This window comes from Setaria italica, chromosome V (assembly GCF_000263155.2).
Source record: "Setaria italica strain Yugu1 chromosome V, Setaria_italica_v2.0, whole genome shotgun sequence".
NCBI classification, from domain to species: Eukaryota; Viridiplantae; Streptophyta; class Magnoliopsida; order Poales; family Poaceae; genus Setaria; species Setaria italica.
Window position 1 is genome coordinate 6143247 of NC_028454.1, and position 24404 is coordinate 6167650.

Consider the following 24404-nt stretch of genomic DNA (forward strand, 5'->3'; position numbering starts at 1 on the left):
TGGCTCACTTTTTCTAAGTAACGGGGAAGATGATTGAAATCTTGTAATCAATGGTGGGCCAATAATGAATTATGTTTGTCCATGTGGCGCCACATTGGCATGCCACATTAGATTTCGAAGGGGTATGGATCTAAGTGGTATAACTTAACAAGTTCAGGATGTCAGATTTCGATTTTGCGAGTTCATGGACCTAAGTGCACCTCAAGTTCAAGGATCGCTGATGTATTTAACTCTTTTTCTGTTATAACTGCTGAAGACGCTTTTTTTTATTATTACACAACACGTGTTCAAAACTTCCAATAGTTCCGTGAAATCGACGTCTAAGCTCAGTAAGGATTAGGCACAACACAAATAGTATCAGCTTGGTAAACATCAAATATAAAATAGGCATCTCTAGATTCCATAAAAAAAATACCCCATTTAGTTTTTCTAGATTCTAGACATACATTGTATCTAGATGCATAGAAAAATTATGTATCTAGAAAATATAAAACGACCTACAATTTGGGAACGGAGGGAGTAATTCAGTGACATAGGAGCAATCCTTCTTATTTATTCCATATACTCTCGTAAAAAGTATTAGTTAAAATTCTGCATTTAGTGAATTTATGATCGAAGGGAGCACCTGAGGCCTGAACTTTGGCAGACTGATCCTGCGGCTGTTGCGATGCGAAATACGAGATGGCGGATTATTTCAAAAGAAAAATAAAACACGAGATGACGACATTGAAGAGTCATCGTGTGAGACGGCAGGGCCTTCACTTTTTCAATAAAACCCCTGGCTTCGGGAGAAATCGCACAAACCGAACCTCGTCTTGGTCCTGGTCCTGGTCCAGCTCCTTCCTTTGCCCCCAATCGAATCGAAGGCTCTCGAGACCTAGCGCGATGTCCGCCATGGAGACCGACATCAACGCGCCGCCGCCGCCCGCCCCCGCCGGCGAGGGCTCCTCCGCGGCCGGCCCGTCCTCCTCGTCCTCCCGCAAGCCCAACAAGCGCTTCGAGATCAAGAAGTGGAACGCCGTTGCGCTGTGGGCATGGGGTACGCAATCGCTCTCGTTCTTCCACCCTTGATTTCCCTCCTGTAGATTGGAATTTGGATCCAATCTGACCTGCTGTTTTGCCCCTTTGCTCCCCTGCAGATATCGTCGTCGACAACTGCGCCATCTGCCGCAACCACATCATGGATCTATGTAAGTTCTGGGGTCCTTCGGTACGGTGTTAATTAGGGTTTGGGGTCTGTGGTTAGGATTTGAGGTTGTTCGTTCGTTGGGTGCAGGCATCGAGTGCCAGGCGAACCAGGCCAGCGCCACGAGCGAGGAGTGCACCGTCGCTTGGGGTACGAATCCAATTTCCTCTGTCCCCCTTTTTTCAATTTTGCTTATGTTTTTTGCTACTTGTTTGATCTTATTCGTATGCCTCTTCATATGCAAGAATTAGCTATGAATTAAGGTTACACACGCTACTACTTGCATGTCTCATTGTGGCATTTAGTTTCGGGGATCTAAGTTTTCGTATGCCAATCTTTAACTGACAACAATAATTAATGTATTTCTCTAGCTGGCGAATAGCCTCAGCGGACACATGATTGCAACTCTGTTTAACTGCAGATGTTCAATGCTGTTTCTGTTGAGTCTACTATGTGAACTTGGTTACTTTATTTCTGGTTCACTGTTCAATTCAATGAATTATTAGTTTCATACAGTCACACTGAAGTGATGCTACTAACTTGACAAACTTCAAAATTGCATATCTCTGGCTTTCATCTTCAAGAGGCTCTTCTTGATATGACTGGTACTTATGAATTGGTTTTCTTTACAAATGTAAAGCTCGGATTACTTAAAATGCTGTAAATGTAGGATAGTAGGTATCACGGATGCCTCTTAAATTGGTAGATATCAGACACAGTGGTTATGTATTTTTCATATCTGTTGAAAAAATAATTATTTAGCAGTGAACTCTCATTTAATTGTGATCTTAGATAAGTGATAGATGTGAAAACAGCTATTCATGTGCCTGAACCCTGATTTGTGGCTCTTGTTGGGTTTCAACTCTAGCCTACCCCAACTTGCTTGGGACTGAAAGGCTATGTTGTTGTTGTTAGATAAGTGATGGATGTGTGTTGTGTAATCTGGTCAGGATATTTATTTGTAAATTACTTCTTAGCAGACCATGCTCAACTTACTTGAAATGCTGCAAATGCAGGACGCTGGGTAGCATGGGTAATTGGGTAGATATTCAATGATAGTGGTAAAGTATTATGCATATCTGTTGAAATTTCGATTTAGCAGTGAACTCTCAAATTTAATTATAGATCAGTGTCAGGCTTTTATCAGTAAATTACTGCATGATAGCCACATAAAGGAGGAACCTATATCAGCACTTCCTTTCAACACACATCCTAGCCAGTCAAATTAAACATGCGCACTCAGTCTGTCAATCCCTATGTATTGCATGTTGCAAGCCCACAAAACATCTGCAGCACTGCAGCAGCATGGTTGTGCTTTTGCAACCTCTGCTCATGTGTTCTTTGAATGTTCTGCTTGAGCTCATGTTTATTCAATTTTTCACCATATTATAGAGTTGATGTTGAACTTAGCTCAACCATGTTTACAGTTTAAAATGGAAAAAAATTGCTGCTGGCTCAAAAAATAAAAATGGAAAGATCAAGCAGTTTGTATAAAAGCAAGTACATTTACCTGTACAAATGAATTATTGGAACATTCCACATGGTTCTTCCTTGTTAGTTTCGAGCATTACATGATGATAATATTTTGCTTAGTTGATTCTTCAAGCTTCACTGGGCCTAACAAGGTGTGTTTTTGTTGCATGCTACAGGTGTCTGTAATCATGCTTTTCACTTCCACTGCATCAGCAGGTGGCTTAAGACTCGCCAAGTGTGCCCATTAGGTAGCTGCAGCTCCTGTGTATGTTTTGATCTTATAGTTCATTCTTTTGAGCAAGTGAACTGACAAACCGTACTCTATCTTCCAGATAACAGTGAGTGGGAGTTCCAGAAATATGGCCACTAAGGCCTGGGCTACCCTTGTGTGCTGTTGGAGCTTGTTTCTGGCTACTGCTGCTGCAACTCAAGTGTTTTTGTCTGCCAAACAGCTCCATCTTTTGCTGCTTTCAATGCTTGCATCTACCGCCCCCTCAATTATCGCTGGTAGTACGTCCATTCTGGGATTGTATTTGGATGATTCATAGAGAGGACATCATATAGTAGGTCCTTTTTATCAATGTTATGTGAATCTGCATAAGTGATCTTGAATTGTGCTGTGGTACCATTTTAAAAGTCGATTGCTTTTAATTGCTTCTACCTCGTCCTTAAAATCCGTGTTTTCCTTATCTCGCTTGGGATGAAGTGGGTCAGCTATCTTTGGGCTGAACAATTTTATGCTAGTTTTAGGGAAGGTACAGATTCTCGTGGAATGGTTGAGTTACTAAATGCAGCATAAGCTTCTACGAGATATGAACACCGTTGCCGTCTGGTAGGAGAGGCAGAGTTGAGTCAACCCTCATTGTAGTTGGTTCTTATAAGGCGTATTAGAATTTGAAAAACTCAGCTTTTGAATTTTACCAATCAATTCGTCAAAATATACTGTTTTTTTTTTTTGCAAATGAAGCTTATATCTAGAGATTTGTTTTGCATAAATATTTTAATAAATACGATTGTCAAAGTTACTTTAGTTTTATCATATATTAAACTTGTCTAACGTTAGCTAAGTTTATAGAAAATTATAATAACACCTTTCATGAAACTAATTTGATGCAGTAAATATTGATTTGTTTTATATAAAGCTAGTTAAAATTAGAGAAGTTTGACTTGACCAACAGAGTAAGACAAATATCAATATCAATAGACGTTTCACAAATCTTCCTCCTTTGATCATCAAAGTAAGCTTTCAAAGACTTTGATCCTAAATTCCTAATACGTTTTTTTACTTTGATCCTAAATTCCTAATATGTTTGTAAAAAAAAAGAAAAAGGAGTATACGATGGAAAGGTGTAGAGCGTCGGGGCTATTGTGTGCACGTCACCAGCCGACATACCACACCGAAAGGGATGCATCTGATTCCGCCCAAACTTTCCACACTAAAGCCATCAAAATTTATATGGAACACATGCAATTTATTCATGTGAAGGCATGATTTACATTCACAAACTCCAGAATAACCAATCGACCATGGAAACCAGGGAGCAGTGGGCACATCGCCTACCAGCCCACACTTCATCTTAGAGCTCCCACTGTACACCATGATCACAGCAACCTCTATAGGCATGCATATGTATATCTACTTATGCAGGGACAGGGCTCAGGCCAGCTGATGGTTGTAGGCTCGCTGCGTATCTCCTCGCCCACAGATCATAATGGATGATGTCCTCAAGCGACGGGCGCGTTACCAGCTCGTTCCGATGGGCGTCGCATGTACGCTCCACCACCTTGAAGATGTCCAGGTAGCTAATCCTGCATATCAAGTGAAACGGGGGAAATAAATTCTTTGCATGCATATGCAAACCGAAGTAGCAAACATGTGTTCTTGAAGTGCTGAATGCAGTAGTAGAATTTCTCCTAGTTGAATTCATTTGGAAAAAGTAAAATCATGCACTTTAAAAATCTTGACCAAGTTCTCCTTTTATTAAATTATGGAGCACGGCCACTCTACTTAATGGACAGTGCGTGTAGATCAATATCTTATCATTTTTTAACGCAGAGGCATTTTATCTCAATACTAATCCATCATAAATGGCTATAGGTTGGCAATAGCAACAGCAGGCAGCCTAACAATAGTTTAGATCAAGATTCTGTAAAGTTATTCGAAATCCATAATGTAGGCTCAAAAGGTGCTTGAGAATAATAGCTTTAAGGACATGCTTCTCCTTCCAACTCAATTTTTTAAAAATAAAAAATAAAGTGCAGCAGATGTCCATGGACTTTGGTTGGCCCAAAGGTTTTTTTTTTTCATTGCAGCAATCAACATAACATATCTCGCCTTATAAATAAATTGCAGAATATTTGCAAACCAAATCAAAAGATGGCAATAAACATGCAATGCTTTATCTTGAAGAAAGCAGACAAAAGTTGACAATATGCAGAAAGAATCATACTTTTCATCAATGAACAACTCCACAGCCTTCTCATTAGCAGCACTCAGGACACCTGTCATGGTACCCCCAGCCCGCCCAGCAGCATAGGCAAGGTCCATCGAAGGGTATTTTACATTGTCAGGAGCTTTGAACGTCAGTGAACCCAATCTGCATTAGCCAGTTGGAAATCAAATCTGAGTGCTAAAAAATTGCGAATATGGCATGCTTACAATTCAAGTGACTGTTTGCAGTTCCTTTAATTTCTTCACCTTTTGTTGTTTCAACATCCTTAAAGAAGCATATTCTTGTTTGCAACCTAACCATGGTTACTACTTGGTTATTACTACTGAGGCCCTGACCCATACACATCTATCAAGTTTACCCATCATATATGGGTGGCTTATGAGAACAATCTTATACAATCAAGAAAAATAAGTCCCGATTTCTTGGAGGTCATTTCCAAATAAAAGTATCAGCTGTACTGCAAAAGAGCATAGGAATTGTGAAGATATCATACTTGCAAAGATCCAGACGGGGCCAGGTGACCTCAGAGCAATAGATTCTATCTGGCCAAGATAAGGTGTACAAGATTGGTATCCGCATATCTGGCCATCCCAGTTGAGCTAGGACGGATGAATCCTGCAAAAATAGAACTTCATGAGTGCTTCAAACAATTTTAAATCATTTGTAAACCCAGTACAGAAACAAATCTTTATGTACCATAATGAATTGAAACAATCATAAACTTGAGGTTATGCTCAGATGCTGGAATGCACTATACTAGGGAATGGCAGGTGGAAATAAAAAACCACAGAAGGAATAAGCATGAACATGTTATCTGAGCAGAATACCTAAAAATTTGCTTTCTGGTAAAGCAAATAACGGAGCTCACCTGGGTTTCAACCATAGAGTGTATGATAGACTGTGGGTGAATCACAATCTCAATGTCATCATATTCAGCGCCAAATAAATAATGTGCTTCGATAACTTCTAGGCCCTATAAGGATCAAGTTGTCACTTTAGTGTTTAATAGAAGAAAATACAGGTTGGGTAAATTAAATATGATGGAGCTCTAAGACACCTTGTTAAATAAAGTAGCAGAATCTACTGTGATCTTCTTCCCCATATTCCAGTTTGGATGCTTTAAAGCATCAGCGACTTTAACATCTTTCAATTTGTCAACTGGCCAGTCCCTGTCATGATCAATCGATATGAGATGGATCCGTATGTTTCCAGAAGTACATAAACACATATGGGAATGGACTTGCCTGAAAGCACCACCTGATGCAGTTAGAATAACACGACGAAGTGCTCCTTCAGACAAACCTTGTATACACTGGCAAAAGAGAAGCAGATTCTAATAAGCAAAGAACGCCACCAAAACATAAAATTTACTTCCACATCATTTCAAGTTTCAGAGGCAACACCACCATCGCATTGCAGTGTGTTTAAACATCCTTAGCCAGTACCTATTTTTCCCGATATTAAACCAAGCATGCATAGTAATGAAAAATATATGTGTTCGAGAAGTAATGAAAAATATAGTTGTAGCAACAAATAATCATTTTGTGAGATACCTGGAATATTGCAGAGTGCTCAGAATCAGCAGGAAGAATTTTCACTTTGTGTTTGTGTGCAAGGGGAAGCACGAAAGGGCCACCTGCAATAAGCGTCTCTTTGTTCGCCAACGCTATGTCTTTACCAGCTTCAATTGCAGCAACTGTAGGCTAACAGAACAAACAGTGCAAAGTTTACTGAGTCAGTCAGATTTACAAATAATTTAGCTTGCTATCTTTTATTTGGATACACTACCCAACACAGAAGAAAGAAATTGTTAGAATTGCAAAAATCGAAACTATATGGAAATGCAAAGATAATACAGTCCGAAAGTAACGGTAACACCATCTAGTTATGATTCCTCCACTTCTCCTGATATGCAGTATAATAAAAATAGGGGGCCATGGAACTTGGTTCTCGAACAATACAAACATGACAGGCAACAGGATAGTGACATATATACCACTACCAATTGAGTTGTTGCGTCAGATTTGGGATGCCAAAGTTGCAAATCTATGTCTGGTAACAAAGTAATGCTATGATATTGTGATAGTTTTACCTGTACTCCTTTTCTTTCTAACTGTATAGCAATACCAACCCAAAATAGTTCAAATTCCTATTTTATTAAACATTTTTTTTAACTTCAAAAGAAGTTAACTTGCCATGAGGTCATCCAGTTCAAGCTAACCAAATGACATCAGAATAGCTCTCTTTTTTAAAAAAAAAAAGTTTCCTATAGCAGTTCTTAGTACAGATAACTTTATTGGCCTAACAAATGAATACTCCCTCCGTCCCAAATTGTAGGTCGTTTTGACTTTTCTAGGTGCATAGTTTTTGCTATGCACGTAGATATAATGTATGTCTAGATGCATAATAATATATATGAATCTAGAAAAGCTAAAACGACCTACAGTATGAAACGGCGGGAATACATTATATGCAAGCACATAAATATCATTCTATGCTAAAAAAATTCTTGAAATACTTGAAAAGTATCAGGCACAAATAGATTCTTGGAATACCCAACATAAACGAAAGCACAAAGACTGAAAGACAAATATGCTAAATAGAAGGGACATTACCTTCAGCCCTGCACACCCTACTATCCCTGTGACAACTGTAACTGCATCTGGGTGGCGAGCGACCTATTATTCAAGTGTTGATTATTTGAGAAATTTCCAGACCGAACCTTCAGTCATTTGTAGATATAGGATCACGAGAAATGCCTTACCTCTATGACACCTTGCTCTCCAGGAATAATTTCTGGCTTCTCCTCACAATCAGCTATGGCTTCTTTTAGCTCATCAACTAATGATTCGTTTCTTACAGCAACCAGTTTTGGTTTGAATGTTTTGACCTGTTAAATAAGTAAACAAGTGCATAATTTTGTCTTACCATTTGAATGCTCAAATAGTAAACAAGTGCATAATTTCCTCTTTCAAATTTGATAAAAGAACGTACTCAGAAAATCACTGTACCTGATCAGCTAGAAGAGTCACATTGGAACCAGCAGCAAGAGCAACAACTCGGAACTTATCAGGATTCTCCGCAACAATGTCCAATGTCTTCCCATTATGCAAAAGATAGAATATTAGTGCTGCAGAATATCAGCGCCTCTAGTTTCATACCTATCATAAGGTAAATGTAAGATATGTTCACTAATTTCATAATAAATTGTTATTAGTGACACAGGTTGATTAGACTTGAGACCTAAAAAAGCCCACATTACAGAAGGATAAGAATGTATTACATCAACTACTATAAATGACCCACAGGGAAAATTCTAAAGTAACATGCAAAAAATACTGATTCTACTGGTTTCAAACAGATGCATGTGCAACAATTCATTAAAGTTTGATGTATCCACTACCAACATTATTTGCACAGCTACTAGAACAATGTTAAGGACTAACAAATTCCATCCATGAGTCTTCGGTTAATCTCTTTACCTGTGTTCCTATTGAACCAGTAGATCCGACAATCGAGATAGGCTTTGGGCCATCCCATGACCTCCGGCCAGGCTCAGCAACAGCTCGTCCAGGCCATGCTGGTGGTGGAGCCTGCTGCATAGAACAGCATGTCCTTCTAAGAGAAATTGCTCTTTTGCCCTTCCTTTGAAAAGTAAAATCCACTACAATGAGACAGATAGATCAAAGTAAGATTACAGAACAACACTACTAACCAGAATTCACGCTAGAAATACGTGTCTGCTGCCAAGAAAGATCGCTGAAAAACATGCGTGACTGCAATATGGTCAACAAAGTCAACGGAATTAAATCCTGAATTAATGCACCTAACTTTCACCAATTTATCTTCTAGTTGGCCATGCTGCTCGTGTGCTCATTCATGTAAATTCAATTCCATGTGCGCAGATCAATTAGCCAATCAGAGCGTCACACAACAGTATCAAATCACTAGAAAGTATAACCTGAATTGGAATCTATGGAGAATATATTCTAAGAACATTAGATATTCCAACGGCTGAAGTAGCAAACGGCAAGTTGAGGCCCAGATATTTCAGAATTTAATGCACCCAAGTGATCACGAAAGAAGCGATTCCAGACACACGTAAGAAATGATTCTCGACCAAGAAAAGGCCGCATAACATTCTGGAAATTTCAGCCTTGGAACCCGTGTAGGAGAAAATTAAAGGAGTTACAACTTTCTCCCCCGAGAACCGAAAAAATTCTGCCTTTTAGGATGTCAAAATCATAACAGTTAGAATCAGAGTTTGCAACTTTACAATGACTATACCCTCCAAAAGACCAAAGCTCGCAGTTCCCATGCACCCTATACGGAGATGGGGCCCAAAAATAACTCCAAAAAAGGAAAATCACGAACCATACAAATCCAACCCAATCCTCACAGCACCAAACCTTCAACGCTGCTATTAGTGTTTTCTAATTGCAGATAACGCAGAGACGCCAAGAGGGAAGAAGAACGATTGAACCATGATCAACAGGATGGCATAAAGACCTAGTCTTTTGCTGAGCAACACTACAAAATTTTGCTGAGCAACACTACAAATTTCTCCCTCTGCCATTGCAATCCGCTTGGAACCCAAAAATATCTGTGAGTCAATCGGAATGGATCAAGAAAGCATCAAAACGGCCGGAAAACACGGGATAGCAAAGGCGAGGGCATCAGGCCGGAAAAGCGAGAAGATAAGCTCATGCACCGATCGGGAAAGAGGAGGCGCCGAAAGAGGAAAAGATCCAACCTTTGTGCTGGCCGAAAGGTCCCCTGCTGGAGTCGAGGAAGGAGACGGCGCTGAGCTCCCCCGGGAACGACGCCTTGAGTGCAGCCATCCCGGCCGGCTTCTTGGCGATGCTGCGGTAATGGCCGCGGGGTGAGTGGGGAGATGAGGAGAGGGAGGGGAGCGGCGGTGGTGCCGTGGTGGTGGCCGTCGCCGAGGTCGTCCGTGGGAGGGAGAGGTGGGAGATTGAGCTGAGTTATATAAACAGGAGGGGGAAATGTGTGGAGATAAGACGAGGTGGGAATCTGAGAGACCTATGGATGCCACCGCTACCGGCCGATGCTCGCTCGCTCCCTCTCGCTCTCCATGGGTTTTTGTATGCTTGCTTTGTGAGCTGTGTGTGATTCCTGAGTGCGGTGGAGTAGCGTGGACAAATAGTGGGCTGGTGAATTTCTATTCTCTATCTCTACACCTATAAATCTCTACGCCTATAAATCCACCAAAATTTTCTTTTCTACGTCCACCCCATGAAATGCCCCCCACTGATATTCCATTCGATCTATCCACACCAACCAATACACACACCTTCAAATTGTACCGTCCAGATCCCCTTTCATATTTCTCACTCAAATCCAACCGTCAATATTATTTGGATCATCCACGTACCCCTTCACCCCCACCCACCCGCCCGCGCCCCTCACGGACTCGTGCACGCCCGCGCCCCGACGCGCTCCTCGGTCCCTCACGCCCGCGACTCCTCGGCTCCTCTCCTGCAGGCGACGCGTCCTCTCCTCTCCTCGCGCCGCCACATCTGCACTCCGCCGCATCGAAATCGCGCCGCGCCACCGTGGTAATGATACAAGCGAGGTGGTCGACGAGGCGCGCGCCAGCCTGCGCCGCGCCGCCGCCGTCTCCAAGCTGCCGGCGTGACCGCGTGCCCTTACTTGAGTTACTTCTGATGCTCTACTTTTCGCGGGCGCCATCAAGGCCGTGTTGGGCAGCGGCCGACGACGCCATCGGCCAGATGTCGGCATGATGCCCCCTACCTGCGCGTGCGCGAGCTGTTGGTGGACGGCGCCGCGGCCGACAAGTCAGTCAAGCATCAAGGTGGCCACTGGCCACAGGCCTCGAGGAGCTTAGGTTGTGAGGTCTCATGATGACGCGCAAGATCAAGATCCAGGTGAGGCCAAGCTGTACTCTAGCGCAAGTAAGTCCAAGCTCATCCATATCCTTGCTCCTGGTCGCCCCCTCTTAATGGCCGATCGATTGGTGCCATGAGTAAGAAACAGCCAAGCGATTTCCCCCAATCCCCACCCCCTCCTTGATTTGGTAGACGCTGGATGCAAATCTCATGAGATTTGTTGGTAGATATTATTTCCAATACCTTTGATGCCTGTGAGCTTGAAGTTCAAAACAGTTTTATTTCATTTGTTCGGACAACTAGATGTCATTGTCTGGAAAGTTCATCATTTTATTCAGTTTCATGAGAGCAATTTGGCATGTAGTGGTAACTTTTAGATGGGTCATGCAAACAAACGATTTGATCATAAGTGATTATATTTCCCCCTTACACAATAACACACTGTCAATTTATTTACTAATCTGACCTGAATTGTCACTAACTTCAGTTTTGTGTACTTCACTTCTTTGTCATAATAAAAGTGTTTAGATCTTAGGACCAGCCTTTGGCATTGGAAAACTCGAAAACTCTGATGCTTGTTAGCTTTTGCCTTTTTGATGTTTCACTTCTGATAGTAGATAACATGTGAACAATGTTTATTACTATGCATGAATTTCAGTGTGTGCATGATGCAAATGTAGGAGGAAGGCATCCCAGATGGTCTCTACAATTAGCCTCATGTTCTACTTGTCAGAACAAATTATCTTCTTGTAGTAGCGCTCATCTGCATGTTTTACTTGTCAGTCCTCTATGCTGATTCCAGGTTTGCTCCCGTCATGCTTCACGTGTTGGAATCAGTTCTTTTTGTTTCCTCTCAGCATATGGTTTCATGAAAATTGAATCTCCCTGTTTGATGGAATGCGGTAGAGAACCCTGCTGTCCCTTCAGCCTGCCTTCCTGCTCCTGCTCTTCAGATGCTTACCTGGAATATAAGGACTTCTGAAGTTTAAAATATATGCTAACTCAAATGTTATGCTTTTTCTCTCCCACCTGTCGGATGACATTACTAAGTTGGAAAACAAATGCACAGTGGCTATTTTGTCAATGAGTAATCAAGTAATAGAGGGTTGGGATCAATGCATCAAGACCATGAGTGTAGTGGAATTTTTGTCAAGAACAATCTATGTTTTTCCTAACAATTTACTGATTACAATGTTTGCTTTTTTTTCAGGTAAACTAGACCATGGCGACACATGGCTCATATTAAGCAAACTGCTTGAAAGTTCGTTGGAGGAAAGGCTCCTAGTAGGTTGCATGCGGAAGCATACCTGCTTGCTCTGTTGGAGGACACAAACTTGTGTGCCATCCATGCCAACCACCGATGGACATTTAGCTAGCTTGAAGGATCTTCAGAGAGAGGGTTTAGGTTCTCTGCTACAGCTAGGATGTTAAAGATACTTGTTATTAATAGAAAACCGGCAATCTCTGCCGGGTTTTTACGTTTCAAAAAAAGATACTTATTACTTGAAAATTAAACTATGCAAGTGATGTATTCTCTTGTTTCAATTGAGGTGTGTCTCGTATACCCATATAAAATGTACCATTTCAAAGATAAGATTGAAGTATTTGTTATTGTTGGGAGCATAAATTTCTCTTTACAATTTATCAACATAAGATTGAAGCAGTTTTAAGTATTAATTGTTTCATGTTGTCTAAAACTGTAGTGTTAGCACGGGCAATATACTAATGGAGGTAGTGGGTAGGCCTGTGCCGTCTCACCACTCACTCATGGACTGGGATAACCGAGTCAAAAACAAAGTTCAAAATGTTACTGCTACTTTGGAGTCTTATACTTTTCTTCTACGCACGGTGATGCGGGTTTTCTTTATAAAGAACGGTGACGCGGTACATCCCAGTATTTAAATTTTAGCTTTGCTATGAGTGTACGACGTCAAAAGATACATTTTGGGTTACTAGCACATAAATGTAAAGTATAAAACAGTGATCCTCGAGACCATAATAAGTAAATATAGTAAATGACTTTTATGGGGATGGGAAGATGATATTAGGGATTTGGTATGATCAAACTGGATCAAACTGACTTTGGTGGCACAGCGCGTAGCCGCTTAACAACGACGGCGATCCAAGAAGAAGACGGATGATGAATAGGTTTCCCAAGGATTTGTTTGTAGTTTTTAGTTTTTCTAGGTGCCTCTTTGTAACTCTGTGCTATTTGCACCCTATAAAAGTAGTGGTATTGAACATTGTAATAATAATAAGTAAATACAGACGTGAAGATGATATCAGGGATATGGCATGATCAAACTGGATCAAGTTCACTTCAACGGGCGACAACATGCAACAACAACGGCGATCCAAGAAGATGAATGATGAATAGGTTTTCCAAGGATCTGTTTGTAGTTTGCAGTTTTAAACCTCTTTGTAACTCTGTGGTATTTGCACCCTATAAAATCAGTGGTATTGAAGACTTTAACAATTGCAAGTAAATATAGTAAATGTTTTTTATGGGACGCGACATAATTCAGGGATATAGTATGATCAAATTGGATCAAATTGACTTCAGCAGCAGTGGCATTCAACAGCGACGGCGACCGGAAGATGGATAATGAATAGGTTTCCTAAGGGTATGTTTGTAGTTTTCAGTTTTCTCCAATCCCCTGTTTGTAACACGGGGTTGTAACCTTCATCCGTGCTATAATTAATACATTCCCTTCACTCAAAAAAGGAAAAAAATTGGATCCGTGATGTAGCACAGTTTAACACTACTCCCTCCGTCCAAAAAATAAGTCACCCAAGGAATTTAAGGATAAATTAACAAGGAGGTAAAATGATCTCGATTGCTCTTATTTATTATCCATATATGGTGCTAATTGACTGCGGCATGTCCACATGTACATGCACACATGTTAAATTAAATATAATAATATATTTTATAGGACAAATTTTAAATCGCAGAATGATTTATTTTTTAGAGGAGTACTTGTCTATGTAAAGTATAAAATTGGGACAGCACTGACACATGGTTGAATGTCCATGCCGCCGCCGGCCTGGGTCGGCAGGCGAAAAGACGTGGTCGGCCGCACTGGGCCGGAGGGACCCGACCGGCTACCTAACAAGTGGCCGATCCCGGGTGGCTGCCGCCACTCTCCCTCTCGAGCTCCATGGCTCGGAGGACACGTGTGCGCCGGCAGCATGCGTGCTGGTCGGCGTCAGTAGTGGAGTGCTCCAACGTGATTACTGATTAGATTAGATTAGGCGATTAGGGAGATTACTGGGTGGTGGATCCACTGCGCGCAGCAACCGAAAGCGACAGACACGCATGGTCCCTTTTGACTCGCTTCAATGCGATAGATGGAGAGCACACCCTGCACTGCAATGGAGTGATGGCTGCTGTGTCTGAAGATCATCTGAAGACACCAAAGATCTGTATCTCTTTCTGTGTAAAACCTAACAACTCTCTACCATGTGTGAAATAAGGCCTGAGCCAGTCAGTCTTGTTTGGAGTATTCCTTCAGCTGCATACTAACGGGAGTCCTCACCGGCTGACAAACGACATACTGATTACGGTCACAACGACCCGATTCTCGTCGTCCGCGTGCTTCGATTTCGGTGCTCCATCTCCAGCACATGTTCAACCTGTCATGGCACGCATGGAGAGACTGGAAATGGAAAGGGACGCTGCTAGCAGTACTAAAACTCGAGGACAGGTCACAAGTCAGCACATGTGCTGATGTGCACAGCAGCATGTGGTTTGAAGTCTGAACGTTCTGCAGTCTCCCAGTAAGAGAGGCCAGAGAATTCCTGAGCCGCGAGCTTGGAAAATCCTTGGCCGTGTGTGCTCTACTCTGCTTCAGAGTTTTCAGCTCCTGTGCTCTTCTTTTCTTGGTTCCTCGAGAGGGAGGCGCTTGGAATTTGGGCCTTGTTTGTTTCAGCTTTTCTGAGTAGCGATTCTCTAAAAATCTAGCTGGTCTAAAAAGTTCTTGTCTCCAAAATCTGCTGGAAAGAGAAGGAAAGTGTTTGGCAGTCTGATTCTCTGTTAGAAGATTATCTATGCTGAGTGTGTAATGACCTGTATGCCCCTGAGGGTGATAATACCTTATTTAGTTGCTAAAAAAGCAGAAAATGCAATAACTACATTAATGTTTGCCATTGCAGGTTCATTAATTTTGAATGAAGGCATCAATAGCCATTACTAGAGCCTATTACACTCCGTCCTCATATGTCCAAAATAACAAAAGCAACTACATGAGCAATCATGGTACCAAAGCTGCAGCAATGGAATCCTGCAAAGCACCCATATCACTGTCATCTGCTGAAGCATTCTCATCATTGATAATACATGTGCCATCTTGATCATCATTAACACCAACATAGTTTTCAAAATCATCATCATGTATGGCACTATCCCTTATGAAATTGTGAAGGGCCATAACTGCAGATATGATTCTAGCTTGCTTGTTGATAGGATAGGCAGGCAAGTTCAAAAGAATATGCCACTTCATCTTTAGAACACCAAAACAACGCTCGATCACATTTCGAAGGGATGAATGGGCATAGTTGAACACCTCTTTGTAGCCCACCGGCTGTCGACCATGTTGCCATTCAGATACATGTTACATTTGACCCCTATAAGGGGCTAGATACCCCTTTCTATTAGGATATCCCGAATCAACAAGATAATACTTCCCTTCTGGGGGATGTAGAAATTGTTGGTTGTATGTTTCCAAAGTATCTAGCAATATACGAGTGTCATGAACTGAACCAGGCCAACTGGTGACAACAAATATGAATCTCATATCGAAGTCACATACCGCCATGACATTTTGTGAAGCATAACAATGTTGACCAAAGTATTTTGGTTGTTCACTCAGTGGGATCGTAACAGGTACGTGTGTTCCATCAATTGCACCGATGCAATCCTTAAAATGAGGCCAAAACCTTGAGTTATCCCTAATCCTAGAATGAGCTGTTGTAAATTGAGGATCTTTTGGCTTTATATTGTCACCAGTCATGCGGTTGATACTATCCAATACCTCTCCAAACTTCCTACTAACAGTTTATAGTGAGTGTCCAAAATTACTTCTAAGTTGCCTAAAAGATTGTGGTGCACCACATGCCCATAAAAACATTCCTAATGCTTCCATGGCGCAAATTCCTCTACTTGATTGTAAGCCATACTCATTGACCAAAGTATCATGCAGTCGGTGAAACAATGTCCTTCTCATTCTAAACATGTCATAGCAATCATTACTATTCTCAAGATTTTTCTGTACCCATTGCAATCCAGTCATGAGAGGCACTCTCCTAGGTTCTTTCACCATACCTGAGCCTCTATGGTAGTTCATGCATTCCAGAGCAGCATATGCAATCATAAAATCATCTTCATTATCATCACCAGTGTAAACATTTTTTGAGTTGATATAACCATCATCACTTGAGTCTTCACTTTCACTACAAGAGGTTATCTGCATGCACCATTACAATTCATATAAGTCACTGTAAATGAATAAAGTAGTCTCATTACACAACTAAATAACAATGGTCTCAGTACATAATCAAAGAGGTCCAATTATTACACAAATAAGGCACTGAAATAGGTTCGAAATCAAGAACGAAATCAAGAAAATAACAATAGCGTACACATAACACACACTAACGCTTCCTCGCCTCCCATGCTCTCCTCAACCAGTTCAATCTACCATTTGATGTCTTTGAAGTCATAAAGACATCACGATTCTCCTTTTTGCGAAGAAGTTGTGTGGCATAAAAGTGTTCATCACTATCCTCTTTAGCCCCATCCTGAACAACCAAGTCCATCAAATGAGCGATCTCATCTCTAACAGGGTCTACAGCAGGAGAAGTTGCAGAACTACTCTGTGCTCTCATTTCATATGCTTCAACCAATCGTCTCATATACTAATCTATCAAAGTCTTCTTCTTCTTTCCCTTGGGAGAATCAGGAGCACACCTTTTCCCTGTGATACGCTACGGGATATTGGTTGACAACTTGGGTGCATCATCCCTTTCCTCAGCTTGACCATTAACACCATCTGCCCCTGCAATGGCACCTTCACCTTCACATGTACTGTCATCTTCAGTAGCCCCTGGTACAAATGAGCTCTCATTTGTACATATAATTGAATCAAACATGATGCGAAGATCATCTTCATGCTCGAGTGGTGCATCTTTAAACATGATACAACCAGGCAAAGTCTAAACATGTGATGGAAAAAATATGTTAGATCAAGAAATAATTTGACATCCGTTATGCACTAGAACAATATATTGTGGTGAAGCCCAAAAAATAACTCACCGCATTCTGTTGATCCCACCAACTTTGATCAGCAACTATGCATCCAGTGTTAGGATCCCTTCCTAAACCACTAGCCCTAAGATTCAAAGTCTTCCACTGTGTATACATCCTTTTCAATGCATCCCATCTATTCTTCATTTGCAATTGGGTGTACTGCCTCTTGGTTCATTCAGTAAACTTACTAATCAAATTTGCATATCCTACGCTATTCAGACAGTGTTGCGGCCTATTTTTGGCATTAACTTCTTCCACACAAATTTGATTGAAAACCTTAGCAGCAAATGGATCCCACTTTGCAACACACTTTTGGAGTTTTTCCATCTAAGCATATATCATAGGTCAGTGCATCAGTGTACAACATTGAACATTTGACACAACCCTCTAACAACAAAGTCAATGTATAGATTTTGCAGAAATCATGCACGAATTAGTAGATCGATAGCACAGTAGTCACATGTGATTCATTTGCATCCCATTTTTGAAACAATATATCTATGTTGTAGAAAAATCAGAGAAGGAAAATTTCCTTACCTTACTGTAGTGAGGCGTTCACTGTATGCGCTGCAGGGTGGCCTCGGGGGTGTGGGTCGCTGCAGATCTTGGATGCAAGGGGCCTCCGGGGGTGTGGGTCGCTGCAGATCGGTGCAAGACACCTCCGGGGCGGCGGTCGAGGCGTCAGGCGGCGGCTGGCCATGGGCCGAGGCGGCGGTCGCGCTGCGTCACGGGCTGAGGCCGGGTTAGGCGGCGGCCGGCCACGGGCTGAGGTGGCGCACCGGCGTCCAGGCCCAAGGGGCGACGGTGACGACCGCCAAGGGCGATGGCGTACGGGCCCAAGGGGCGCCGGAGGAGGTGCTGGAGGGGCGACGGGAGGAGGTGCTGGAGGGGGCGCCGCCGTACGGGCGCTGGAGGGGCGACGGGAGAAGGCGCTGGAGGGGCAACGGCGAGGAGGCGCTGGATGGGGGCGACGGGACGAGGCGCTGGAGGGGGTGCCGGCGTACGGGCGCTAGAGGGATGACGGGAGGCGGCGCTGGATGGGGAGGAGGCGCTGGATGGGGGCGACGGAATGGACGGTCAAGGGGGCGCGAGCGAACCCTAACCGGTATATATGTGATGGCATTTTTCATGTAAATATCTATGAACTTTAAGGACAAATTTGTATACCACCTCTCAGAATCGGTGGGATTTTTTCCCCAGCGAGGATGCGGACGATTTCAGGTTGACGTTATTTCGGTGGTTGCTGAGAGAATCGCTTCCGGTAGAAGCAAACCAAAATTAGGGTGTTTGGAACGTTGGTTGGATTAAATTGACTAGAATCCTATCTAGAATCCTATACAAACATGGCCTTGGAAGAGAGATGGCGGCAATTCCGAGCCAAACTGGGCCCCAGTCCAGGCCCCACCCCAAGCCCCTGTTGGGCTGTCGCCGTGCTCGCTGCCCTTTCTTCCTCCTCGTGATCACGTGGATGTGACCGCCGCCGGCTGACCGCCGATTCGGCGCGTCTCTCATCCACCCGCCACATGATTTTTGTGACCCGCCGCCCCCGAGCACACGAATCCGCATGGAAAACAAGACAGCGAAAGTGGGGGGAGTTCGTCGCCGTTGCTGCTGCAACGACCGAGAGGAGAAGAATGTTTTCCATTTCTTGCGTGCAGGGTTCGAGAATGCGACCGGGGACCAACAAAGAGGTCAAGGCTTTCTTTCAAGACAGACAGTGACTTCTCAGAGTTGTGCCAATCCTACCAAATTGGTATTGCCCCAGCAAAACTCTGAGCTTCTTCTGTTTCAGAGAAATAAAACTCTGAATTCTGTTTCAGTGATTGCTTCACGGCTCTTTGTTATGCGTTTTCCAGCACATGCATGGCCCAACCTTTCGCGAACATAAATTTTCAGCAGGGCCCAATACAGGCCATGGAGGAAAAAGAAGGCAGAGCCTCTCTCTCTGTTCAATTCCTGAGCTGAAACATACAACCAATTTATTCATTTCTGTGTATACACGTAAACTTGATCAGTTGCAGTGGTATATCTAAGTACAGTTGCGACTTTATACATGAGATGGATAAACTTTCACGTACAAGCTAAATACAGGTGCAGCGAAAAGCCAAAAAGAACATATACCACTATACCACTCGGCAATGGAGCTACGCAAGGGCGTGCAAAACGTCACTCAAGCGGCTTCCTGCTGCTGCTGCTCTTCGCTCCCAACACTGCAGCCGGCACACGCTGTCACGGTACCACCATCGCTCGCCAACTCTCCACCATGTGCTCCAGGGACGCTGTTCATCTGCTCTGATGACGCCACTGCGGGCTCAGATGGTCTTGGAACATCGGTGCTTGGCTGACCATCGGCTGGCTGCGACTGCTGCCTTGGGACGGACCTGGGCTGCCGGATGGCGGCCGCAGCCTCTGGCATGATGACGCCCGGTGGCTGCGGGGGGACCCAGCGGCGCTGGAATTCTGCTGCAATCGCTGCAGGGTCATCGATGGCATTGCCGGCGTGGTGATTCAAAGAAACCCCTTGGTAGTTGCCCCGCAAACCGAGGTTCTGTCGGTCATTGCTCATCTGGGGCTGGAATCCATACCCTGGCCTCTGCAAGCGCTGCTGGAATCACAAAGTTTCAAATTTAAGGCAGCTACCTTCTATTAAGAAATGGAACATCACATGACTCGGTGTAATTTTGTCAACAATTAGGTATGTCACATTGCTAGGGACATCAGGTTTTAGCTACATTGGGATAAGTTGGTGCATGACACGACATAAATATGACATTCATAAGCACTTCAGCATGATCCCAGGATTACCTCAGTGTAAGATCCTGAATATGATCCATAACCATAAGTAGGTTCTGCAGGTAATGGCATGAATGAATGCCTCCCTGTTCAAGATAAACCATGAGTGAAAAGTGAGTGTGACAAACCCAAAACATTTGGCTGGGAGCAAAAAGAAATATCTTTGGTGGGTTGAAAGTGAGTTGGTGGCTCAACACAGTTTCCTTACCTGGGTCAAAACTGCTGTTTGGTGGTGTGGCATACATATTAGTTTGCTACAAATGGAAACATTGCGTGAGATAGGACAATAAATAAAGTTTGTGAATATTGCTGGAAAGGATTGGTAACTGCAAGTTGTACCTGAGAAGCTCTCCCTTGATAGTCAACCAGCCCTACACAGAGAAATAAAAGCAATATGGTGAGAGCCATGTTTGCACATAGCTATTGAAAACCTCAACATTAAACCTAAAGTTTAATACTTTATTCGTAGATGGTTCAAAACTACAGGGGACTGGTGAGAATAACCAGATCAAAATTTACAAAATGATGTCCCCAGAAATGCTAATATAAGGAAACTATCTCTGCAGTTCAGTGTGATTCGTCAGTTATTAAGTATGACACTAACCATTCCATGGTACAGGCTGAACATGCCCTTCCAATAGGTTGTATTGTGAAAACTGATTCTGCCTGATATGATTTAATATGGTCTCATTCAAGGATTTAAACACATTTGCTTGTGACTCAAATGCTTCTCTTAACTTCATAAGTACCTCCCTATCTGTAAAAAAAGATAAATCATTAAAAGCAAAATTCAAATAACAATAAAAATTGTACTGTCAAATATGATAGATTATCAAAAACAAATTCTGAAACCTTCATCTTTTGAAGCAAGCACTTCTTGGTTTGTTCTAGCTATATCAGAAAAGGCTGATGCAGAAACTTTTATGGCTTCCCTAATTTCTTCATAGAGTTTGCAAGTGAGCTCATCCTTCACCTTTCCATCTTCTTCATTAACGACTCTACGGGTCCAAGATTTTAGACTAGGGATGAACCATTTCTGTGAAAAATATACATGGAAATAAGTTAATATCTGAAATAATTTTCTAAAGAAGCTTGCACCTTTGCACCAGATCTACCTTGAGGGTTATGGCAGCACCAGCCCCCAAACCAAGAAAAAGACCTGCACCAAGCAGTGTGTTGACCCAGCTAAACTGTGCCTTTGCATGCGAGGCAATAGGTCCAGCAGTGACAGAGCCAGTAGCAGCTTGTGGTTGCACTTCTGTATAAGATTGCAGCTCAACAGATTGGTTGTGGTTGTTTGCTGGAAGAACCAAAGAAAAAAAGACAGTTACTAACAACAGAATACATCTTCAGTCAATGGTAAGATTCTCTGCACGAAATTTGGGGTACTATTTACAAACTATCATCGATGGAAATAAAATCATAGTTCGTTAAACCTACAGATACATCAAGATATTATTATTTGAAATAAGTTTGTCACAAGTGCTACACTGGAAATAAGAGCAACTGCAATAGAGGAAATGAAGGACATTGAAAGTACCTTCATCAAGCAGAAATTAGTTACTAGAATTTTCAGGAATATTATTGTTTGTGAGTTATCCCGCCATAGCTTAGAAAACAGAAAGTAAAATCTTCCTCCTGCAAGTGCCAGATGCAAATACAAATCGTGCATGATAAAGCTTCAATAGGATTTCTTATAATTTGGATCTGCTATTTTGTTACCGACTTATGAACAACAATATAATGATAACTGCGAATGGCTGTAATCAGAAGAACCAAAACAATATATATCAGAAAACAAATAAGTCAAAGATGATATCTGAAAAATGAGATCATATCACAGTAATCCACGCCATGTCTAGGGAGATAGACTACCTTGTTGTGAACCAGCAGCTGCAGCATCAGTGCCATTTGGATTAGGGTCCTATAAGGCATTAGTTCAGAAACACTTAGATCCCCTTATAATCCAGGGTAAACAGTAGGGGTAGCAGGAATATAAAATCTTACAGGAACCCTACGAAAGGCCTCATCAATTTCTTCATTTGTAAGGCCTTTCTTTTCCAGGAAGGACCGCCTGTGAAATACTGGAGAACCCTTAACCTTCGGGTGTGAAAGAAAATTCACAGCATTTTGTATGTAATCCTCCCTCATCAGCTGTGGAGCTTGAATTACCAGATTGTCGAAGGATTCACTCCCGCTAGAACCATCTGTAGAGTCGGAAAAATCAGAATGCGCCATTTTGTTGAGAGCATTGGAAGCATAAGCACAGTGAATCTTTAACAAGTGGACACCACAAACCCTCTGAAGTGCTACTTTGTCCACAGCATTCCATTTGCACAAAGCTGCTAATTCCAAACAGGAATTAAGTTGTGTCCCACCACCTAAATCTCCTGATTTTTGTTTAGGACCAAGAAACACACTGGTTCCAATTCGATTTGACGCCCTGCAGTCTAATTTCTCAGCCTTGCCAACAACCTGCAGCCGTTAGGCTGCTGCCCACAAGAGCACGCTTGGCATCAATAGCCTAGTGCAGAAAGTTTTAGCATCCGTTGTGTAGCTCAATTTCCAAACTTGTATGCCAGGTAAGCGGCACCACTGATGAACTAAGCAAAATACCAATAATCATAGTATCCGCCAAGAACTCAGAAATCCACTTGTATTTAGGCCAATTCGACGAATTCTACGAATCCCTAGTCTCCTACTCCCTCCAGCCGGCAGCCGCAGTACCAAGCTGCCGGATACCACCAACGCCACAGGCACCAAACCCTCGCCGCCGCAAATACTCGACTGGGATCCCCATAAAATCCACATCATAAGTGTTACTACTTAATTAATCAGGGAGAAATGACAAATCAATCCGGCATAGAGTCCCCACGGCAAGGAAAGGCCACAGCTTGGCACAAAAATCACACGGGGAGAACAGATAAAACACCGAGGCTTCAGAAGATAGGAGCCCTGAAGCATGAAGGTGTTTTCAACAACAGATGAGAAAAGTGAAAGGAAAAGGAAATGACCTGGCGGCGCGGAGCTGGGAGACTGCTCCGCCATAGGGGAAACCTCACTGCGTGGATGGATGGCGGATGGACGAACAAAGGCAACTCGACCCGAGGGACACGGAGTCGGACGACGACGACGACGCGCGAGCTACGAACGTGCCGACTGCTGCGTGTATGTCAGGTCGGTCTTGTGTATTCATCACATGTATTTTATCTTCTGGTGACTATTTTCATGAAATTTTTTGATTTACGCCTAAATAAATGAAGCAAAAACTGGATGTTATAATTACTCCTTTTAGAAAAAAAATGGGATTCACACTTGCAGATGTGCCTATGCCATTTATTGTTGTGCTATCCCCATTCCTAACCACCCTGACTACCAATGCAACATGAAGAGCAGCCACAGCGTGAGTGAAAAACGATCTTGGATTGGAAAGAGAAATTTCAGGCATCGATTTTGTCATTGTAGCGGTCGATGTTGAGTTAGAAAAAGCCAGCATCGGTGAAAGTAGATGCCTGATTAGTAAAATATTGCTAGGTAGCAGGAAACAAGTGCAACCGAGTCACTGAGCAACAATGTATGAAATAACAGGCTATAGCGAGACTATAACGCCGCTATAGCAGTTGATACTAGCTGCCGCTACAACAGTATTGTATTAATTAGCGGGCTATAACGATGCTATAGTGAGCTATAACGAAGCTATAGCGGCTGAGCACAGCTCTACGCTAATCGTATAGCCCGCTATTTTTTACATTTCCAGGTAAAGAAAAATGCAGGAGAATGCGATGGCTGGTGTTGTATTTTATTCAGGAATGGGTTCCACACCATTCGAGTCATCGAGGTTGCACGCTGCGACGGAACGAAAATCCAGGCATCGGCGGTAAGTGGCGGTGAGATGATTTTTCAAGCCTCATCTATGTTGTGACTGCCCTGAGAGGCTGAGAACATAGATCATCTTCGATACAACATTTTGATTAGCAATATTAAAGAACGTAACAGGCTGTATATTTATAATTCCGTCAAAAAAGCTGTATATTATAAAATATGTTATAGCAATCTTGTGTTCTTAATCTATATAAAATTCAGATATTAATAGTAGAACATAAACGTTTGAGATCTAGATGGACCTAAATTCATAGTAGGAGAAAGATAGTTCCCTTTGTTTCAAATCTGGCGTTTAGCATAGGCTAATTATTTTATATAAAAACAGAAGGGGTATTATAGAACACTATGGGTGTGTTTGGTTGCATGCACTTGCATGCATGGATGATCCTGGATGGAGTGGTTCAATCAGGGTGTGTGTGGTTGGTTGTATCATTTGATTC

The 24404-nt window shown here is 42.5% G+C and overlaps 3 protein-coding genes and 1 long non-coding RNA gene across 5 annotated transcripts; 2 read left to right on the forward strand and 2 right to left on the reverse strand.

The window, feature by feature from the left end:
• The first annotated feature begins 785 nt into the window (after nt 1–785).
• LOC101778950 (RING-box protein 1) lies at nt 786–3319 on the forward strand. Its single transcript, XM_004967891.3, has 5 exons — nt 786–1039; nt 1140–1190; nt 1277–1336; nt 2836–2907; nt 2992–3319. Exons 1-5 carry the CDS (start codon nt 886–888, stop codon nt 3027–3029), a joined length of 375 nt encoding a protein of 124 aa, XP_004967948.1. The 5' UTR covers nt 786–885; the 3' UTR covers nt 3030–3319.
• A 753-nt stretch (nt 3320–4072) lies between these two features.
• Nucleotides 4073–10183, reverse strand: LOC101779357 (1-deoxy-D-xylulose 5-phosphate reductoisomerase, chloroplastic). Its single transcript, XM_004967893.4, has 12 exons — nt 9866–10183; nt 8595–8776; nt 8124–8210; nt 7877–8002; nt 7728–7790; nt 6666–6815; nt 6357–6424; nt 6170–6281; nt 5981–6085; nt 5606–5727; nt 5110–5256; nt 4073–4468 (listed from the first exon to the last, which is right to left on the reverse strand). The coding sequence occupies exons 1-12, from the start codon at nt 9951–9953 to the stop codon at nt 4300–4302; spliced, it is 1419 nt and encodes a 472-aa protein (XP_004967950.1). The 5' UTR covers nt 9954–10183; the 3' UTR covers nt 4073–4299.
• Nucleotides 10184–10298: 115 nt separating this feature from the next.
• LOC111257371 lies at nt 10299–12593 on the forward strand. Its single transcript, XR_002677755.1, has 2 exons — nt 10299–10691; nt 10829–12593. It is a non-coding gene; the product is annotated as an uncharacterized LOC111257371 (long non-coding RNA).
• Nucleotides 12594–19242: 6649 nt separating this feature from the next.
• On the reverse strand, nt 19243–23265 carry LOC101780009 (peroxisomal membrane protein PEX14). Of its 2 annotated transcripts, none has more exons than XM_004967895.4 (10): nt 23097–23265; nt 22090–22289; nt 21958–22006; nt 21198–21382; nt 20935–21118; nt 20687–20839; nt 20422–20453; nt 20291–20336; nt 20095–20168; nt 19243–19891 (listed from the first exon to the last, which is right to left on the reverse strand). In XM_004967895.4, exons 1-10 carry the CDS (start codon nt 23128–23130, stop codon nt 19460–19462), a joined length of 1389 nt encoding a protein of 462 aa, XP_004967952.1. In that variant the 5' UTR covers nt 23131–23265; the 3' UTR covers nt 19243–19459. The 2 variants fall into 2 exon arrangements, with proteins under 2 accessions (XP_004967952.1, XP_004967951.1); XM_004967894.3 differs by having other exon boundaries at nt 19243–19894.
• Nucleotides 23266–24404: the final 1139 nt, after the last annotated feature.

Excerpts from the sequence above, each read along its gene's own strand:
- LOC101778950 (XM_004967891.3), top strand. The coding sequence starts at position 886 with ATGTCCGCCATGGAGACCGACATCAACGCGCCGCCGCCGCCCGCCCCC. Across the intron at positions 1,191-1,276 it reads CAACCACATCATGGATCTAT|GCATCGAGTGCCAGGCGAAC; the intron begins GTAAGTTCTGGG and ends CGTTGGGTGCAG. Across the intron at positions 2,908-2,991 it reads TCGCCAAGTGTGCCCATTAG|ATAACAGTGAGTGGGAGTTC; the intron begins GTAGCTGCAGCT and ends TCTATCTTCCAG.
- LOC101779357 (XM_004967893.4), bottom strand. The coding sequence starts at position 9,953 with ATGGCTGCACTCAAGGCGTCGTTCCCGGGGGAGCTCAGCGCCGTCTCC. Across the intron at positions 8,777-9,865 it reads ACCTTTCGGCCAGCACAAAG|TGGATTTTACTTTTCAAAGG; the intron begins GTTGGATCTTTT and ends GTCTCATTGTAG. Across the intron at positions 4,469-5,109 it reads GAGTTGTTCATTGATGAAAA|GATTAGCTACCTGGACATCT; the intron begins GTATGATTCTTT and ends CTTGATATGCAG.
- LOC101780009 (XM_004967894.3), bottom strand. The coding sequence starts at position 23,130 with ATGGCGGAGCAGTCTCCCAGCTCCGCGCCGCCAG. Across the intron at positions 21,119-21,197 it reads GTGCTGCCATAACCCTCAAG|AAATGGTTCATCCCTAGTCT; the intron begins GTAGATCTGGTG and ends TATTTTTCACAG. Across the intron at positions 19,895-20,094 it reads ATTCAGGATCTTACACTGAG|CAGCGCTTGCAGAGGCCAGG; the intron begins GTAATCCTGGGA and ends TTGTGATTCCAG.